The sequence below is a fragment of the Enhydra lutris genome, unplaced genomic scaffold (genome assembly GCF_002288905.1).
Source record: "Enhydra lutris kenyoni isolate GAN:26980312 unplaced genomic scaffold, ASM228890v2 scaffoldscaffold7, whole genome shotgun sequence".
Lineage (NCBI taxonomy): Eukaryota > Metazoa > Chordata > Mammalia > Carnivora > Mustelidae > Enhydra > Enhydra lutris.
Window position 1 is genome coordinate 37,329,045 of NW_019154091.1, and position 17,313 is coordinate 37,346,357.

Genomic DNA, 17,313 nt, shown 5'->3' on the forward strand with positions numbered 1-17,313 from the left:
GGCTGATTTCATGGGTGTCCAAAGTGGCTTGGTAGATCCCTAGCTAAATTTAGGAGACTGGTTGAAATGGAGTCCCCCACTCTTCAGCCAACTTAGTGGGACCTTCAGTAAAAAAACATTCTAGTGAGTGATGCTGATAACTGGTGCGGCCATGCACTTGTGTATTCAGGGGTAATAGAGGAAATCTCTGTACCTTCTTCTTAATTTGTTGTGAACTGAAAATTGCTCTAAAAATTATATCTGAAATATATTATGAGATAATAACTGTATGACTTTTGAAAAAATAAGAAATATGTTCTTTATAGTTGGTAAGATAGCATTATACCAAAATTAGGTGACTAAAATGCCCAGAGCTTACAAACATATTTTTTTTGATTCAAGCAGGGTTCAAAAGAAGTTTTCTTTGAGTCAAAGTTGAAAAAGGGACACTTCTTGTCACTCTCTGAAGAAATCGATGACCTAAAATACAGAGAATTAGATCTCATTATCTTAAAAAATATGAATCACAATATACTAAAGAATAAATAGTTGATTTAGACTAATAGCTGTACATCTAAATCTGAATATTTCCCATATCATTTTTTATGGAAACTTTTCATAATTGTGTTATATAATTGTTCACATATTGCTTTTATTCTTTGTAAGATTAATCCTCTTAAGACATAAAACAAGTGGTCAAGAAACTTACACTTTAGGAAAGGAGGTGGAGACTTTTGGCCACACAGATGAATTAATACTGATGTTCCGGAAATCTCTACTAATCCATGAAGAACGAATGAGGAAGCTCAACAAATACTAGGAGAAAAAAAAATTTTTTAGAAGTCAAATAAGAGCTTTTATTTGAATTTTGCAAAAACAAACATAGGTAATTCTTTCTGACTTTATAGATTCTTTCAAATTTTCAAGCAATGTTACACACAGGACATGTTATAAAAATATCTTAGTAGAGGGGCACCTGGGTGGCTCAGTGGGTTGAAGCCTCTGCCTTTGGCTCAGGTCATGATCCCAGGGTCCTGGGATCAAGCCCTGCATCTGGCTCTCTGCTCAGCAGGGAGCCTGCCTCCTTATCTCTCTCTGCCTGCCTTTCTGCCTACTTGTGGTCTCTGTGTGTCAAATGAAAAAAGAAAAATCTTTAAAAAAAAAACTTAGTAGAAATAAATGAAGAGAACAAACTGACAAAGGCAACAATGTCAGAGTTCTGATAATTGATCAAGGGCTAATAATATTTTATGAAATAGCTATTATTGAAAACCTCCTAGAGATTTAAGTGAAAAGAAGTGCATCTGTAGTCTTCTTGCCCAGCACTGCTCCCTTGTCTCCCTGCCTTCCCACTGTATCTCAGTGATCCAGAAGCTTGTAGTTCCACAATTTGGAGAAGCTGCAGAAAGCAATTGTGCTGGTGCCACAGGGGAGACTCAATCAGCAGTGGGGAAGGGACTGAAATAGCCCATTGACTTTTCAGCTCAGAGTGATGATTTTGCTTGTTAATGAATGACAAAAACCCATACGTGTGTCAGGAGAAGATGACAGCCCTGCTGGCTAGAAACCAGGAGGTTGGAAGGAGTTGTTTTTCATTGGAATTGGGGCTGTGACCCAAGAGACTCTAGGTCTTGATCAGCATGTCTTCCTTGCTGACCCTGCCCTGGCCTCAGGAACCATGACTGCACAGGCTGTCTCTCCAGACTCTGGCTGCCTACTTCCCCAGCCTTTTGGTATTCATCAGTTGGGCCCCAAATGACCCAAATCTCAAAAGCAGGATGAGAGAAGTCTTGGGGCCTAGTCCAGCCCAAGGGGCAGGCTACATGGTCAGTAGGAATGTTTCTCCTGCACTTTTTCTCAGGTATCAATAAAATTCTTTCCACTCCAGAAAAAAAAAAAAAATGTTGGAGGTTGCAGGTTTTCTGTCAAGCACTGTGGCTCCCATAAATATAATAGGAAAATGTTATTAATGAAAGAACAACAGAAGAGTTGACATGAGCTCTCTGTACACTCTTGGTTGATGGAAAAATAATTATGCATACATGAAGAGGAGATCAGTAGAAAGTAAAAGCAGGAGATTTGAGAACTGATATTCCAGTTGTGAGCACTTCCTTCTCACACTCATATGTGTGCGCACACACAATCACACACACACACACACACACACACACACACACATCTCATGGCAGAGCATGGAAGTCCTATTCACCTGCAGACTTTGAACACAGTTTTTTTTTTTAAATCATTTTTTTAATTTATTTTCAGCATAACAGTATTCATTGTTTTTGTACCACACCCAGTGCTCCATGCAATCCGTGCCTCTCTAATACCCACCACTTGGTTCTCCCAACCTCCCATCCCCCCACCTCTTCAAACCCTTTAGATTGTTTTTCAGAGTCCATAGTCTCTCATTGTTCACCTCCCCTTCCAATTTCCCCCAAATGCCTTCTCCTAACTCCCCATGTCCTCCATGCTATTTGTTATGCTCCACAAATAAGTGAAACCGTATGATAATTGACTCTGTCTGCTTGACTTATTTCACTCAGCATAATCTCTTCCAGTCCCGTCCATGTTGCTACAAAAGTTGGGTATTCATCCTTTCTGATGGAGGCATAATACTCCATAGTGTATATGGACCACATCTTCCTTATCCATTCATCCGTTGAAGGGCATCTTGGTTCTTTCCACAGTTTGGCGACCATGGCCATTGCTGCTATAAACATTGGGGTACAGATGGCCCTTCTTTTCACTCCATCTGTATCTTTGGGGTAAATACCCAGTAGTGCAATTGCAGGGTCATAGGGAAGTTCTATTTTTAATTTCTTGAGGAATCTCCACACTGTTCTCTAAAGAGGCTGCACCAACTTGCATTCCCACCAACAGTGGAAGAGGGTTCCCCTTTCTCCACATCCCCTCCAACACATGTTGTTTCCTGTCTTGCTAATTTTGGCCATTCTAACTGGTGTAAGGTGATATCTCAATGTGGTTTTAATTTGAATCTCCCTGATGGCTAGTGATGATGAACATTTTTTCATGTGTCTGATAGCCATTTGTATGTCTTCATTGGAGAAGTGTCTGTTCATATCTTCTGCCCATTTTTTGATATGATTATCTGTTTTGTGTGTGTTGAGTTTGAGGAGTTCTTTATAGATCCTGGATATCAATCTTTTGTCTGTACTGTCATTTGCAAATATCTTCTCCCATTCCGTGGGTTGCCTCTTTGTTTTCTTGACTGTTTCCTTTGCTGTGCAGAAGCTTTTGATTTTGATGAAGTCCCAAAAGTTTATTTTGGCTTTTGTTTCCTTTGCCTTTGGAGACATATCTTGAAAGAAGTTGCTGTGGCTGATATCGAAGAGATTACTGCCTATGTTCTCCTCTAGGGTTCTGATGGATTCCTGTCTCATGTTGAGGTCTTTTATCCATTTTGAGGTTATCTTTGTGTACGGTGTAAGAGAATGGTCGAGTTTCATTCTTCTACATATAGCTACCCAGTTTTCCCAGCACCATTCATTGAAGAGACTTTTTTCCACTGTATATTTTTTCCTGTTTTGTCAAAGATTAACTGAGCATAGAGTTGAGGGTCCATATCTGGGCTCTCTACTCTGTTCCACTGGTCTATGTGTCTGTTTTTATGCCAGTACCATGCTGTCTTGGTGATCACAGCTTTGTAGTAAAGCTTGAAATCAGGTAACGTGATGCCCCCAGTTTTATTTTTGTTTTTCAACATTTCCTTAGCGATTCGGGGTCTCTTCTGGTTCCATACAAATTTTTGGATTATTTGCTCCAGCTCTTTGAAGAATACCGGTGGAATTTTGATTGGAATGGCATTAAAAGTATAGATTGCTCTAGGCAGTATAGACATTTTAACAATGTTTATTCTTCCGATCCAAGAGCATGGAATGGTCTTCCATCTTTTTGTGTCTTCTTCAATTTCTTTCATGAGTGTTCTGTAGTTCCTCGAGTACAGATCCTTTACCTCTTTGGTTAGGTTTATTCCCAGGTATCTTATGGTTCTTGGTGCTATAGTAAATGGAATCAATTCTCTAATTTCCCTTTCTGTATTTCAATATCCAGGCAATAGCTAGGTTGGAGAAAGCCATGGATGACCAAACGGAATTGATTAGGGCCGAGCTGAAAGCGACCAGACAGGATGTTCACAATGTTAGGGCAGAGCTAAAAGCTACCAGGGCTGAGGTTCACAATGCTCTCAATGAATTCCAATCTAATCTAAATTCTCTCAAAGCTAGGGTAACTGAGACAGAAGATAGAATTAGCAATCTGGAGGACAAACAGATAGAGAGAAAGGACCAAGAGGAAGCCTGGAACAAACAGCTTAGAAACCATGAAAACAGAATCAGGGAAATAAATGATGCCATGAAACGTTCTAACGTCAGAATTATTGGAATCCCTGAAGGGGAGGAGAAAGAATGAAGTCTAGAAGATATAGTGGAACAAGTTCTTCATTAAAATTTTCCCAATCTTGCGAATGGAACCAGCGTTCATGTACTAGAGGCCGAATGGTCTCCACCCAAGATTATAGATTCCAGAAAAACATCAAGGCACCTGATAGTCAAATTGAGGAATCATAATTGTAGATACAATCTCTTGAAAGCAGCTAGGACAAAGAGGCTCCTTACTTACAGAAGAAAGCCCATCAGAATAACATTAGACTTGTCCACAGAGACCTGGCAAGCCAGAAAGGGCTGGCAAGATATATTCAGGGCACTAAATGAGAATAACATGCAGCCAAGAATACTTTATCCAGCAAGACTGACATTCAAAATGGATGGAGAGATAAAGAGTTTCCAAATCTGGCAAAGCTTAAAAGACTATGCAACCACCAAGCCGACACTGCAGGAAATATTAAGGGGGGTTCTATAAAAGAGGAAAAATCCTAAGAATAGCATTGAACAGAAATATAGAGACAATCTACAGAAAGAAAGACTTCAAAGGTAACACGATGTCAATAAAAACGTATCTATCAATAATCACTCTCAATGTGAATGGCCTAAATGCGCCCATGAACACAGTTTTTAAGAGTACTTGTAGGTAACATCTAAGCTACAAAGTCACAAGGAGAATCCCTAGGAATGCAGGCTAAAATATAAGAATTTGGTAACACTGAACAAAAATATTAGCAGGCAGATTTGAGGGAAGAAATCCTGCAATAAAATTTGTGCAACTTACAAAAAATACAAATCTAATAATATGAAATAGACTGCATGATGACTAAATTATATTATCAAAACTATCTACCTAAAAATTAAAAAAAAAAAACATGAAAAGAAACTGGCAATCTCTTCCATACTTGGAGAAAGCATAAGTCAATATAAACTTCTACTGAGATAAGAATGTTATGTTTATTAGCTAAAAAGCATTTTAGTCTACGGCCATACCACCCTGAACTGGCCCGATCTCGTCTGATCTCAGAAGCTAAGCAGTGTCGGGCCTGGTTAGTACTTGGATGGAAGAAAAAAAGCATTTTATAGTACTATTTATAAATATATGGAAATTACAAAGAAACAGTTCAGATAATTAAATGAACATATGATGGCAGCAATATAGGATGTAAGAAATATCAATAAAGAAGTAAAAGTACATGAATAAATCACAGAGAAATTCTTGGTTTATCATCATACACCTACATGAAAATTCACTAAATTTGCTCTCCAGAAAATTTGGGATACATTAGAAAAAAAACTGATGACATTGAGGAGGGAATAATGGATTTACTCATCTCACAGGAAGAAAGCAAAAAAACAGAAACATTAACACAGTCAGAAACCTTCAACACAGTACCAGGAAAACCAGCATAGGTCTAAATACAATCTAAGAAGGAAAAGAGAAGCAGGGGGAGAAGCAGTGCAGAAAAATAATCATAAGTCACAAAGAATGAACAACTTCTTAAATATCATTTTAAAAATATTATGGACTCCAGAGGCTCAACAAACTAATAATAGAACTATATCTATAACTCAAAACATAATGAAATGACTGAAAAACACATGCCAACACAGAAAAGAAATACTCCTGAAGGAACAGGGTGGAGCATGAGGTGACTGAATTTGTGTGAAAATCATGGAATGGGTGATACATCTTCCATCTTCAGCAGCCTGAGACCACATTTTCTACCATAGAATCCACACATGCCATGGACATAAGCTAGATTGGAGTGCGTCACACCAGTATAAGAAGCCCCAGGCCTTAAGTCCTTCATGGAAACAGTAGCTTAAAAATACATCCTGGAACTCAAGGGTGGCTTAGTTGGGTAAGTTTCTGCTTTTGCTCAGGTCATGATACCAGGGTCCTGGGATCAAGTCCAGCATAGGGCTCCTTGCTCAGCAGGAGGCCTGCTTCTTCTCCCTGTGCTAGCCACTCCCTCCTGCTTGTGCTCTCTCTCTCTGACAAATAAATAAATAAATCTTAAAAAAAACAAAAATAAAAATATGCCCAAACACAAACCAATGTATATTCAGTCTAATCATTTTGATTGGGGTGCCAAGACGTTCAATAGGGAAGGAACAGTACCTTTCACAAAAGGTGTTGGGAAATTGACTTTCACAAATAGTTGGGAAACTGACGATTTCTTTGCAAAAGAATGAAATCCGATGCTTACATTTACACCATATACTAATGTTAACTCAAAATGGACCAAAGACCTAAACATAAGATACCATAAAACTATGAAATTCCTTGAGGAGAACATGGGGGGAAGTAGACAGCATTGTAGCTCCAATACTGCTTTGAGGACTCTGAGGTCTACATGCCATATCAGACATCAAAAAAGATCCTCTCAGCAAGACCTTCTTCTCATGGATAAGACAGGAGAGAGTGGGATGATATTGTTAATACAATCAAAGGGAAAAACAACTGTCAACCAAGAATACCTTACTCAGCAAAGCTGTCATTCAGAAACGAAGAAGAGATAAAGACTTTCCCAGCATCCCAGGGGATGGTGTGTCAAAGTTTCAACTCTTTCCCCAGATGGCAGTCAGAGGAAAGTGGCATGACTCTCTAGTGGTGGTTGGTTAAGGCCACATTTCAGAAGAAATTTGAACCATTAGAGTTGCCCAACAGAAATGCTAAAGGCAATTCTTCAAGCTGAAAAAAGAGACAAAAATAAGCAAGGTAAAAGCAAATAAAAATATAAAATCACTGGTAGAGACCAAAACGAAAAGATCCTTCATATGATTTCTTGGATAAGTCACCAAAAGATAGGCAAGAGAATTTAAAATAGAAAAGTGAGACTGCATTAAATTAAGAGCATGTGCACAGCAAAGGAAAGAACAAAAAAGTTGAAGAAAAGTTTGGAAGAATGAGGTACAGAACAGGAGAAATATTGTAAACAGATCAGATAAGGGACTGAGATCCAAATCGATAAATAGCCCCACCAATGCAATAAAAACAAAGGAAATAATCCAATTCCAAAAATAGGAACAGGGCATGAGTAACATTTTTATGAAGACAGAAAAATGGCCAATAGGTACAAGAAAGATACCCCAAATCACTAATATCAGTGAAATGCATATCAAAACCATAATTAATTATCACCTCACACCTGTTAAAATTGTTTTTCCCAAAACCTTAAGAGAATATTGGTGAAGATCTGAAGAAAAGGAAATCCTTTGAAGGAAATATAAATTGGTGTTCCCACAATTTTTTTTCAAGCAATTACAAATAAAAATACCATATTATGCATTTTTTCAAGCAATTACAAATAAAAATACCATACTATGTACTAATGTTACTCCTACATATATATAAAAAACTCAAATTAGTATCTCAAAGGTTATTGTACACCATGCTCATTGCAACATTATTCTCAATAACCAAATTATTGAAGGAACCTAGGTATCCGCCAAAGGATAAAGAGATAAAGAAGGTGTGATATATATATATATATATATGTATACACACACATACATACATATATGCACAATGAAATATTATTCAGTCATGAGAAAGAAGAAAATCTTGCCATTTATGACAAGTGGATGTACCTTGAAGGCATTATGTACATGACAAAAATAGACAAATACTGTATGGCCTTGCTTAAATGTGGAATCTAAAACATTGAACTTGAAAAAGCAATGAATATAATATTGTTTACCAGGGACAGCAAGGCATGGGAATTGATGAGATGTTTAAGAAAACAAAGTTACAGCTACTACATAATAAGTTCTGGAATCTAATGTACAACATAGTGATTATAGTCATCATTACTATATTATAAACTTCAAACTTGGTTAAGACTAAATCTTTGCTCTTCTCAACACCAACAATAATGTTAAGTGTATGATGTGAGAGAGGCGTTATCTAACATTACCATAGTAATCAGTCAGTAATACATCAAAGAGCAAATGAGCACATTGCACACCTTTAATTTACACACTGTTATATCAATTATATCTCAGTAAAAACAAATAAAAGATGTAATTGTAACACCCAGCTTCTACAAAGAACTAACTTAAGAATACAGCTAAGAGATCAAAGGGGAACTAGTATAGGATACTAAAATATGTTCAATACAAAAGATGTCAGAGAAGGTAGAAGAAGAAAACAACATAAACATAGAATGAATAGAAAAATGGGAGACCCAAATCCAACTATCCCAATAATGACGTTCATGGTAATTCAGTAAATATTCCAATTGAAAGATAAAAATTGTCATCTTGAATAAAAAAGAAAAAATTCAGATCCATCATTATGCTTTCCATAACACACACACTTTAGATTCAAAGGCAGAAAAATGTGAAAGTAAAACGATAGCAAAAGATCCACTCTCCAAGCAGTAACCCTTTAAGTGAGGACAAATGGCTACAACAATATCAGACAAAGTAGCTGTTAAAACAAGAAATATTGGGGCACCTGCGTGGCTCAGTGGGTTAAAGCCTCTGCATTCGGCTCAGGTCATGATCCCAGGGTCCTGGGATCAAGCCCCGCATTGGGCTCTCCACTCAGCAGGGAGACTGCTGCCTCCCTCTCTCTCTCTGCCTGCCTCTCTGCCTACTTGTGATCTCTCCCTGTCAAATAAATAAATAAAATCTTTAAAAAAATAAACAAAACAAGAAATATTATTAGAACTTAAAAGAAACACTTCAACATGGTAAGCCTGTCATGAGAAGATAAAATAATTACAAATATGTATTATTCATCCTACAATAGAACCCTCAAACATATGAAATAGAAACTGACGGATTTGGGAGGATAAATGAACAATTCAATGAACACAGCTGGAGATTTGAAAGCTCTTCCATCAGTAAATGAGAGACCATCCAGTCACAAAATCAGGAGCCCCATGGAAGACTGGCAGAGCTCTAGGAACCAGCTTGACAAAATTGACATATATAGAAATTATTCTTCTAGGTCATAAATAGGGATCAAACATTGACAGGATGGAAATTTTCCAAAGTATATTTTCTGAAGACTAATCAATTTTTGTCTAAAGGAATAAATTAGAAGCAACAACAGAAAGAAATTTGGGGAATTTCCAAACATGTGGAAAAGTGACACACTTCTGAAATATTTATAGTTCAAAAATGAAATCTGTGAAAATACCTTGTACTGGGTGATACAAAACTGAGAATTATCAAAAGTTTTAAGGTGCAACAAAAGTAGTGTTTAGGACAATTCATAGCTCTGTCACTTATACACAAAAGGAAGAATGTTATAAAATGAATGATCTGAGTAGTTTCCCTCTCAAGACACTGTACAGAGAAGAACCTATTAAAGTTAGAGAAGAAAGAAGTGATAAACATATACTAGACTGAAGTTGACTGTGAAGTACGAATACTAGAGTAACTCAGGGCAGCCTAAGTGGATCAATACCTAAATATCCAAGAGCATTAGCAATAGCATGGATGAATGCACTGTAGTAGAACCAGACAATGGAGTAGCAAGGAGTTTGGATGATTTACAACTTCGTGCAACTATATGGATGAAAAGCACAAGTTTATCTTCCCCTGAAAATGCCAAAAATAAAATATCCACACTGTATGATTCTACTTATGTAAATGTTTGTAAATGGGGGTGAAAACATGAAAGGGGCATTTTGCAGTGCTGGTAATATTCATTTTCTCCTTCATATGATGGTGACACTTGAAAATTCAGCCAGCTGTTGGCATGTATTGCTTGTGCAACCATCTGTATGTACATTATACCACAGTAAAATTAACATAAGAGAATACCATGAAAATATGTAAATATGTTTAAAACTAGACATAAAATTGAAAACATCCTACCAAATACAACTTGTGAAAACCAAAACAAAAGGAAATAAAAATATCAGAATTCTCTTAACTTCTAATATAATTTAATCTATAATCCAGAAGCTTTTCATACTCAGTTACAGAATATTTAGATGCTTATGAGTAAAGAAAGATGAAATATTAATTAAAAACCAAAAAGACAATCTTACAACGTAGAAAAAGGGTCAATAAAACATGTGTGCATTTTCTTGGAATACTAAGAAAAGGAGATTACATGTCAGTGGCAATCTAAACTGGTTCTGATAATATACAAAAATAATGGACTATGACGTCAGTAGATTTATTGAAGCAATACCAAGTTGGATTTACATTTGAAATTCCATTAACTTAATCTGCACTTGATCTTACCCAAAAGGCCAAGAAGCGATTCATTAATTTAATCTGTCACATTAGCAGAGTAAAGAAGGCCAAATGATGTGATTTCTCTGATGCAGAAGATAAAACGAATTTTCATTCTTAACTTAAAAAAATCATTTAGACTGATAGAAATAAAAAAGGTAAACAGCCATGCAAATATCTAGAATAGATATGATAACTCTGAAAAAGAACTAATATAAACCTACTGTTTATAAAAAGACATTTTTAAAAGTATGGATTGATAAAAATATATACAAGATTAAAGAAACTGAAGAGAAAGTGAAAAGTTTATACCCACACATATATGGAATGCATATTTCAGCAATGATGCTAAGTCATTCTGTGGAGAAAGTATAGTGTTACAATAAATGTTGTGGAAACAATTAGTTTCAAATGAAATTAATAATATATACTTTATACCATATACAAAAATGTTAAAAGATGATCATCTGTAAGTGCAAATGATAAAATTTCAAGAAGACGTATTAGGAAAAACATCTGACCTCAAGTTGGGCAGTGATTTCTTAGAGAAAAACAAAACATGATCCATAAAAGAACAAAGTGATGAAGTGTAGTTCCTTAAGATAATGTCTGCGCTTTGAAGAGAAAAGAAAGACAAGTCATAGACTGAGAGGAAATATTTACAAATAATACATCTAATAAAAAACTTGCTGCCAAGATACAGAAAGAATTCTCAAAATACGATAACGAAAAGTAAAAATATAACAAATATATTTCAAGATACTTCACCAAAAAGCATATATTGATGGCAAATAAATACAAAGAAAGTTGCTCAACATTATCAGTCTTAGGAACATTCACATTAGAACCACTACATATCAGAATTCCTATTCCAGCAATAAAGAGAGGATATGCTACTGTTCCCTACTTCCTCCACCAAATACAGCTAAAACACCTGGATATTATACACAAAACAACGTAACATTCAAACAGATAATGAGAAAACTGACAGAACTGCGCCCTCTAACCCCAAGGAATGATATGGCGGTGAACGCCCTGGAATTTCTCTTTGCCTCACATATCCCAGACTGGGGAGCAAACCAGACACCAAAGTACACAGACAAAAGGTCCCAAAATGTTTTTTTCTCTCTAGTCAACATAATAGAAAAAAGGCATGCTAGAAAGACCTGAACAAACAAACAAAAATGTAGACACTAAGTGCGTTATTTCAAGCAACTATTGACTATCCATGGGACACATCACTCAGGAATGCAGGGGAAATCAAGACATTGTGAGATAAAGGAAAACTAGGAAAAGTGTCACCGCCACCCCCACTCTGAAAGAACTGCTAAAGGGAATTATCCAAACAGAAATTAAATGATAACAGAAGGAATAAATGGAAAGGAAGAAATGGAAAACGAAAGAAAGTATAAAACTATCATTAAGCCTAAGGGACATTGCTTCAACTCTAGTGTCTAAATTGTTTAATATTTGAATGAAAATCATCAGTTGAAGCAAAGTGATAACATTCATGTAATTCTCAACGTAAGTAAAGAAACATTTAGAACAAAGTAGAAATGAGACACAGTAAAGGGACATCAAGGAAGGGAAGGCTCTACATTTTACTCAAAGTGCTGTGGGTTGTGACAGAATGTGAAGACTGCTACATGTGTTTATAATTATCTATGTAAAGATATATACTATCTATATTATTTATATGAAGCACATTAGAACATATGTGGACATATATATGACTATATATGTATAATTATTTATGAAGAAGAGATTGACTTTGCTTTACATTATGCTCCATCAGTTAGGTTCATGATGTAGAAAACTATAACCTTCATATATATCTCACTGCATTGCAAATACAACATCACCAAAAGTAATTCCAATTGGATCAGAAACTCTAATTAAAGTGAAAAATTAATAAAGAAAGAAAAAAGAGGCAATATAGGAAATTATGTTTATGAACTTTGATGAACTTCTGAAATAGGTTCAAAATAATCACTAACACCCAAATGATATATGGGACCATGGTAATACTAAAATTCTGATCATTAAAGGACTCCAATAGGGAAGTAAAAATGCAATATACAGCTATTTCCATCTTGTAAACTCAAAAAAGAGCTCATATTTAAAACATGATAAGGACTTCCAAGAAGACAAAAGAAAACACCATCTAGGAGAAATGAGCAAGAGACATACTCGAGTCCTTCTCACCGAAGAGAATACCCTAATAACTCACAACCCAGGATAATGATACTGTTGTATAACCACCAGAACTTTTTGTCATAATTTTCCACAGACCTCTGAATTTTGGATCAAGGGACTATTTTGTAAAATGTATTTACACAATACATTAGATAAATGTAGGGAAATTGTAATATATTGAAAGACACACATATCTATGACTGAGCAATTTCATACTAATGCTTTGAAGAAAATGTATAATAATCATATATAAATACAATTACAATGTTGCATTTATGCATTGTTATTTTGACAAATGCATTATTCACATTTCATAAATATACTATATACTATGTAGTTATGTATAATAGTTATTATAAATACAATACCTGGAAAACTCATAGAAAAAGCCTTTCATAAAATTATTATTTGTAACACCCACATACAAAAAGGAAGTACATTTCTGAGAATTGATTTTAAAATGTCATATTCATATAAGACAGCAGCAGTGAAAATTCACAAACTACAGACAAATGCAGTAATAAAGATGGATTACAAATATCATACGAGAGTAAAAGGAGACACATATAATAATGCATACTGCATGATTCCATCGATATAAATTCCAAAAATAAGCAAAGATATTTCACAGTATTAAAACTGGCAGGGGTAATAGGGGCTCTAAACTTCTCGCTCATGATCTGATTTGTAATTATCTTCTGATTATTTTGTGATGAATATACACAAGCATGTAGTTTTCTTTTTTTTTAAGATTTCTTTATTTATTTGACAGAGAGAGAGAGAAAGATCAAAAGTAGGCAGAGAGGCAGGGAGAGAGGAGGGGGAAGCAGGCTCCCGCCCAGCAGAGATCCCAATGCGGGGCTCAATCCCAGGACTCTGAGATCATGACCAGAGCCGAAGGCAGAAGCTTAACCCACTGGTTAAGGTGCCCCAATCATGTAGTCTTCATGATGGGTGGTAAAAAATATAGTAAGGTTATTTCAGGCAAAAGAGCATTTATAGAAGTATGGCTTTCTAAGGAAAGCAAGAACTATAAATTATTAAATATACATTAAAGGTATAAATTTAGCAAAATATCATAGAATCAAACTATGGAATAGTAAAAGACTTTAAAATAAATAAACAAGAAATATAAATATGTATGAGTATATGGATGAGATCTACAAATGTAATATTAAATGATAAGTTTTTAATAAAAGCTGGAAACATTTGAAACCTCACCATTTCCTCTTCATCCTCTATGGAGAGCAGGGTAGACTTCTTAGCACAGGACAACTGACTTTCATTCCATGGTTTTCTTTCAGTGCTAATGTAATAGCAAGTTTTGGAATATGTAATCCACTCTTTTGGACAATGAAAACATGGATCAGCTAAAAAAAGATTATGAAATAGTATCTAAAAGGCTTTGAATATTAAAACTTGCAAGTTTTCAACTTACACATGTATACACAAATGTGTATACAACACATCACTTCACCCTCACAAGTGGGCAAAAATAAAACACATGCACATTCCCAGAAGAGTTAGGCTTTCATCCCTTACTTATGTGCCAGTATAAAACAAACAAAAATGTCCATCACTACATGTACTTCGAGTCCCTGGACAAAACAATTTATTTGGAATTGTATATCGGTTTATATTATATCATGTTAAAGCAGGAGGAAATTTGAGGCCATTGATAACAATGGGTGTAGTAACTTTATTTTATTTTAATATCTATTTATTTATTTATTTGAGAGAGAGAGCGAGAGAGAGCATGAACCAGAGGGCAGAGGGAGAGGGAGAGAGAATTTAAAACAGACTCTGCATTGAGCGTGGAGCCGACATGGGGCTCAGTCCCAGGACCCTGAGTTCATAACCTGAGCCAAAACCCAGAGTCAGACGCTTCACTCACTGAGCCATCCAAGTACCTCATGTATGCTGATTTTAATGAGTATTTCCGCATACTGTTGTGTAAGAAGTAATACTCTCCTATACTCATCAATTATGAAAATTTACTACGCAATTTTCTAATTCGTTTTCCCCAAAACCATCTATTATCATCCTTGTCTAGCTTAAGATACAGATAAAATATAAGCTATCCTAATATCAGAGTTTTGGAAATGATTTTCTACCTTTCTGGGTCGTTATTTCCACAGACGCCTTGTTCTGCACTGGTCCTGTAGTAACTAGAAAAATTAAAACAATGCTCATAAAACTTAATATTAAACTAAATAAATGATTATGACTTGAGTTTCTTAGTTTGAAGTTTGGTATATTATTTAGAATGAGATATCTCTGTAATAAAATTGATTTTACCCATAAAAATTAAATAAAATAGTGAACATGTGGGGGAAGACAATTCAAAAGTTTAAAGAATCAAAACTCACAGTGTTCTGCAGTATTTGGTTTAAACAGTCTCAAGAACTAACTAGTATATCTCCCTAAAGTCTCTGCCATAACTTGTATTTCAGGTATGAAATCTGAATATATGTGTAATACTCTCTATATAGAGTTATTCTGTTATTTCTACTTTTGACATTCCACACTTAGAGCATGCATGCATTAAAATAAGGTAATACAATTCCATAATATTGTGCAACATTTCGAGCACCAATGATCATTAATGTGAAAAATTCCCTTGTCGTCATTGAAAACACTTACTTACAATGAACAACAGCTATTGTGACCACAGTGGACATCAAGACAAGGCAGATGATTCCCAGAATGTCAGCAATGAGCTTCCCTGGACATGAAGGTAAATAGTTGGAAAAAAAAAAATGAAAATGCTGAGAAAACACAGATGGAAAATAATCATTTAGGAAATTTATGTACAAGAAAGCCAACAATGGGGCGCCTGGGTGGCTCAGTGGGTTAAAGCCTCTGTCTTCGGCTCAGATCATGGTCCCAGGGTCCTGGGATCGAGCCCCACATTGGGCTCTCCACTCAGTGGGATGCCTGCTTCCTCCTATCTCTTTGCCTGCCTCTCTGCCTACTTGTGATCTCTGTTAGTGAAATAAATAAATAAATCTTAAAAAAAAAAAAAAAAGAAAGAAAAAAAGAAAGCCAACAATGCACAGGGAGTCACATATAAAAATTTGGACCCCAAACTTGCCTCTATCATTGGATTCTTCTTTCAGAATATGCCATTATATTTGCAGTAAATATATTACCTCCATGAGATTGAGTAAAGACCACGAATTACAACACTTGAACAAGATCCATCCTCAGATTTCAATTACAATACCATATTCCAGCCCCAAGCTCTGATCCACACAAATGAAAAATATGGGAGATCATTCCCTACTCATTCCCTGCACCCCTGCTCCCCAAGTGCATATACTAGAACAGTTGTATGTCTGTATTAAGTGTTTTACCTTTCCACTGGAAGTTCTTGCCATTCCCTTGAAGATCCCGAGAAACATCTTGAAGATTTAATTCTACATAGGTTATTTCCTGCTCTGTTTCCGAAATGCCACTTTTAGTGCCCTTAGCTTTCACTTGCTGTCTTCTTGAGCCCTTAACCTGACTGAGTTCTGCATACGTAACTTCTTGGTTATTCATCTCTGCAGCTGCATCCTGTCAGGCACAGGGCTGGGACTGTACTGAAGGTCTTGATTAATAGTGTATGCAATGACAAGATTGCTGGGACAGTCACACTGGGTGGAGTGTGGGGTGAGTGATAGTACTCATTTGCAATTGAACAATGTAAAATCTGGTACTACCTTCCTTATAGCTTTAAAGAAGTGCTTTATGATAGAATAAGTGGTTTTTATAATGATATTCTCTGTTTGACACCATAGTATTGATTGGAAACATGTAAAGCATCAAATTAGTGAAGAAGAAAAGAGGTCAGGAATAATATTGTCCTCATTAATGTAAGGCCAGATTCCACAGAACATGTCAATACTATTAGATAACTGGGTTAATATTAAAATGCTGTATTAGAAAGAAAATGCTGCAACAATTTTTTTTGACAAGTTTTAAATGCATTATTGGTTTAAAAAATTAGGTCCCCAGATTAGGGAATATTAGTTTTAGCACATATAGGAATTTCCTGGAGTAAATTACTTTTATTTAAGGCTCAGGTTTCTTTACTAAAATGTCATGTAGTGCTATCAAGTGGTCTTTTACTTTGAGTAATTGTGGAGTTTGGAGGAATCATTAATATTTAATGAATCTTTTATAAGTTGAAAAATGTTACATGACACAATAAATTTATTCAAACCCTGAACAATAATGAAATCAAAAACACCAAAAACTATTTTTTAAAAGTACTTATTTAACACCAGAAAATGACAACTGATTTTATGATAAAGATGTGAAAACTATAAAATGATAGATAAAAGTATAGTTCATTTATGGAAGAACACTGTTGGTACACTTCCAGAAAAACCTAAGAATGTCAAAGGCAGTAGGGAAACTTTAGTTGTATAGGGAATTCTAATAAATGAAATAAATGTAATTTCATAATTCAGTCAATGAGCTCAAAGTCACTGAAATATGGAATAACTCCTGGCTCTCAAATTTACAAACTATGACCTTTAAGAAG

At 35.5% G+C, this 17,313-nt stretch overlaps 1 protein-coding gene across 1 annotated transcript; it reads right to left on the bottom strand.

Moving 5' to 3' along the window:
• Window positions 1–338: 338 nt before the first annotated feature.
• Window positions 339–16,325, bottom strand: LOC111142018 (NKG2-A/NKG2-B type II integral membrane protein-like). The gene is made up of 5 exons (XM_022494940.1): window positions 16,139–16,325; window positions 15,430–15,507; window positions 14,004–14,152; window positions 689–795; window positions 339–459 (listed from the first exon to the last, which is right to left on the bottom strand). The coding sequence occupies exons 1-5, from the start codon at window positions 16,323–16,325 to the stop codon at window positions 339–341; spliced, it is 642 nt and encodes a 213-aa protein (XP_022350648.1).
• Window positions 16,326–17,313: the final 988 nt, after the last annotated feature.

Excerpts from the sequence above, each read along its gene's own strand:
- LOC111142018 (XM_022494940.1), bottom strand. The coding sequence starts at position 16,325 with ATGAATAACCAAGAAGTTACGTATGCAGAACTCAGTCAGGTTAAGGGC. Across the intron at positions 14,153-15,429 it reads CACAATAGCTGTTGTTCATT|CTGATCCATGTTTTCATTGT; the intron begins GTAAGTAAGTGT and ends ATCTTTTTTTAG. Across the intron at positions 460-688 it reads TCCACCTCCTTTCCTAAAGT|GTCATCGATTTCTTCAGAGA; the intron begins GTAAGTTTCTTG and ends TCTGTATTTTAG.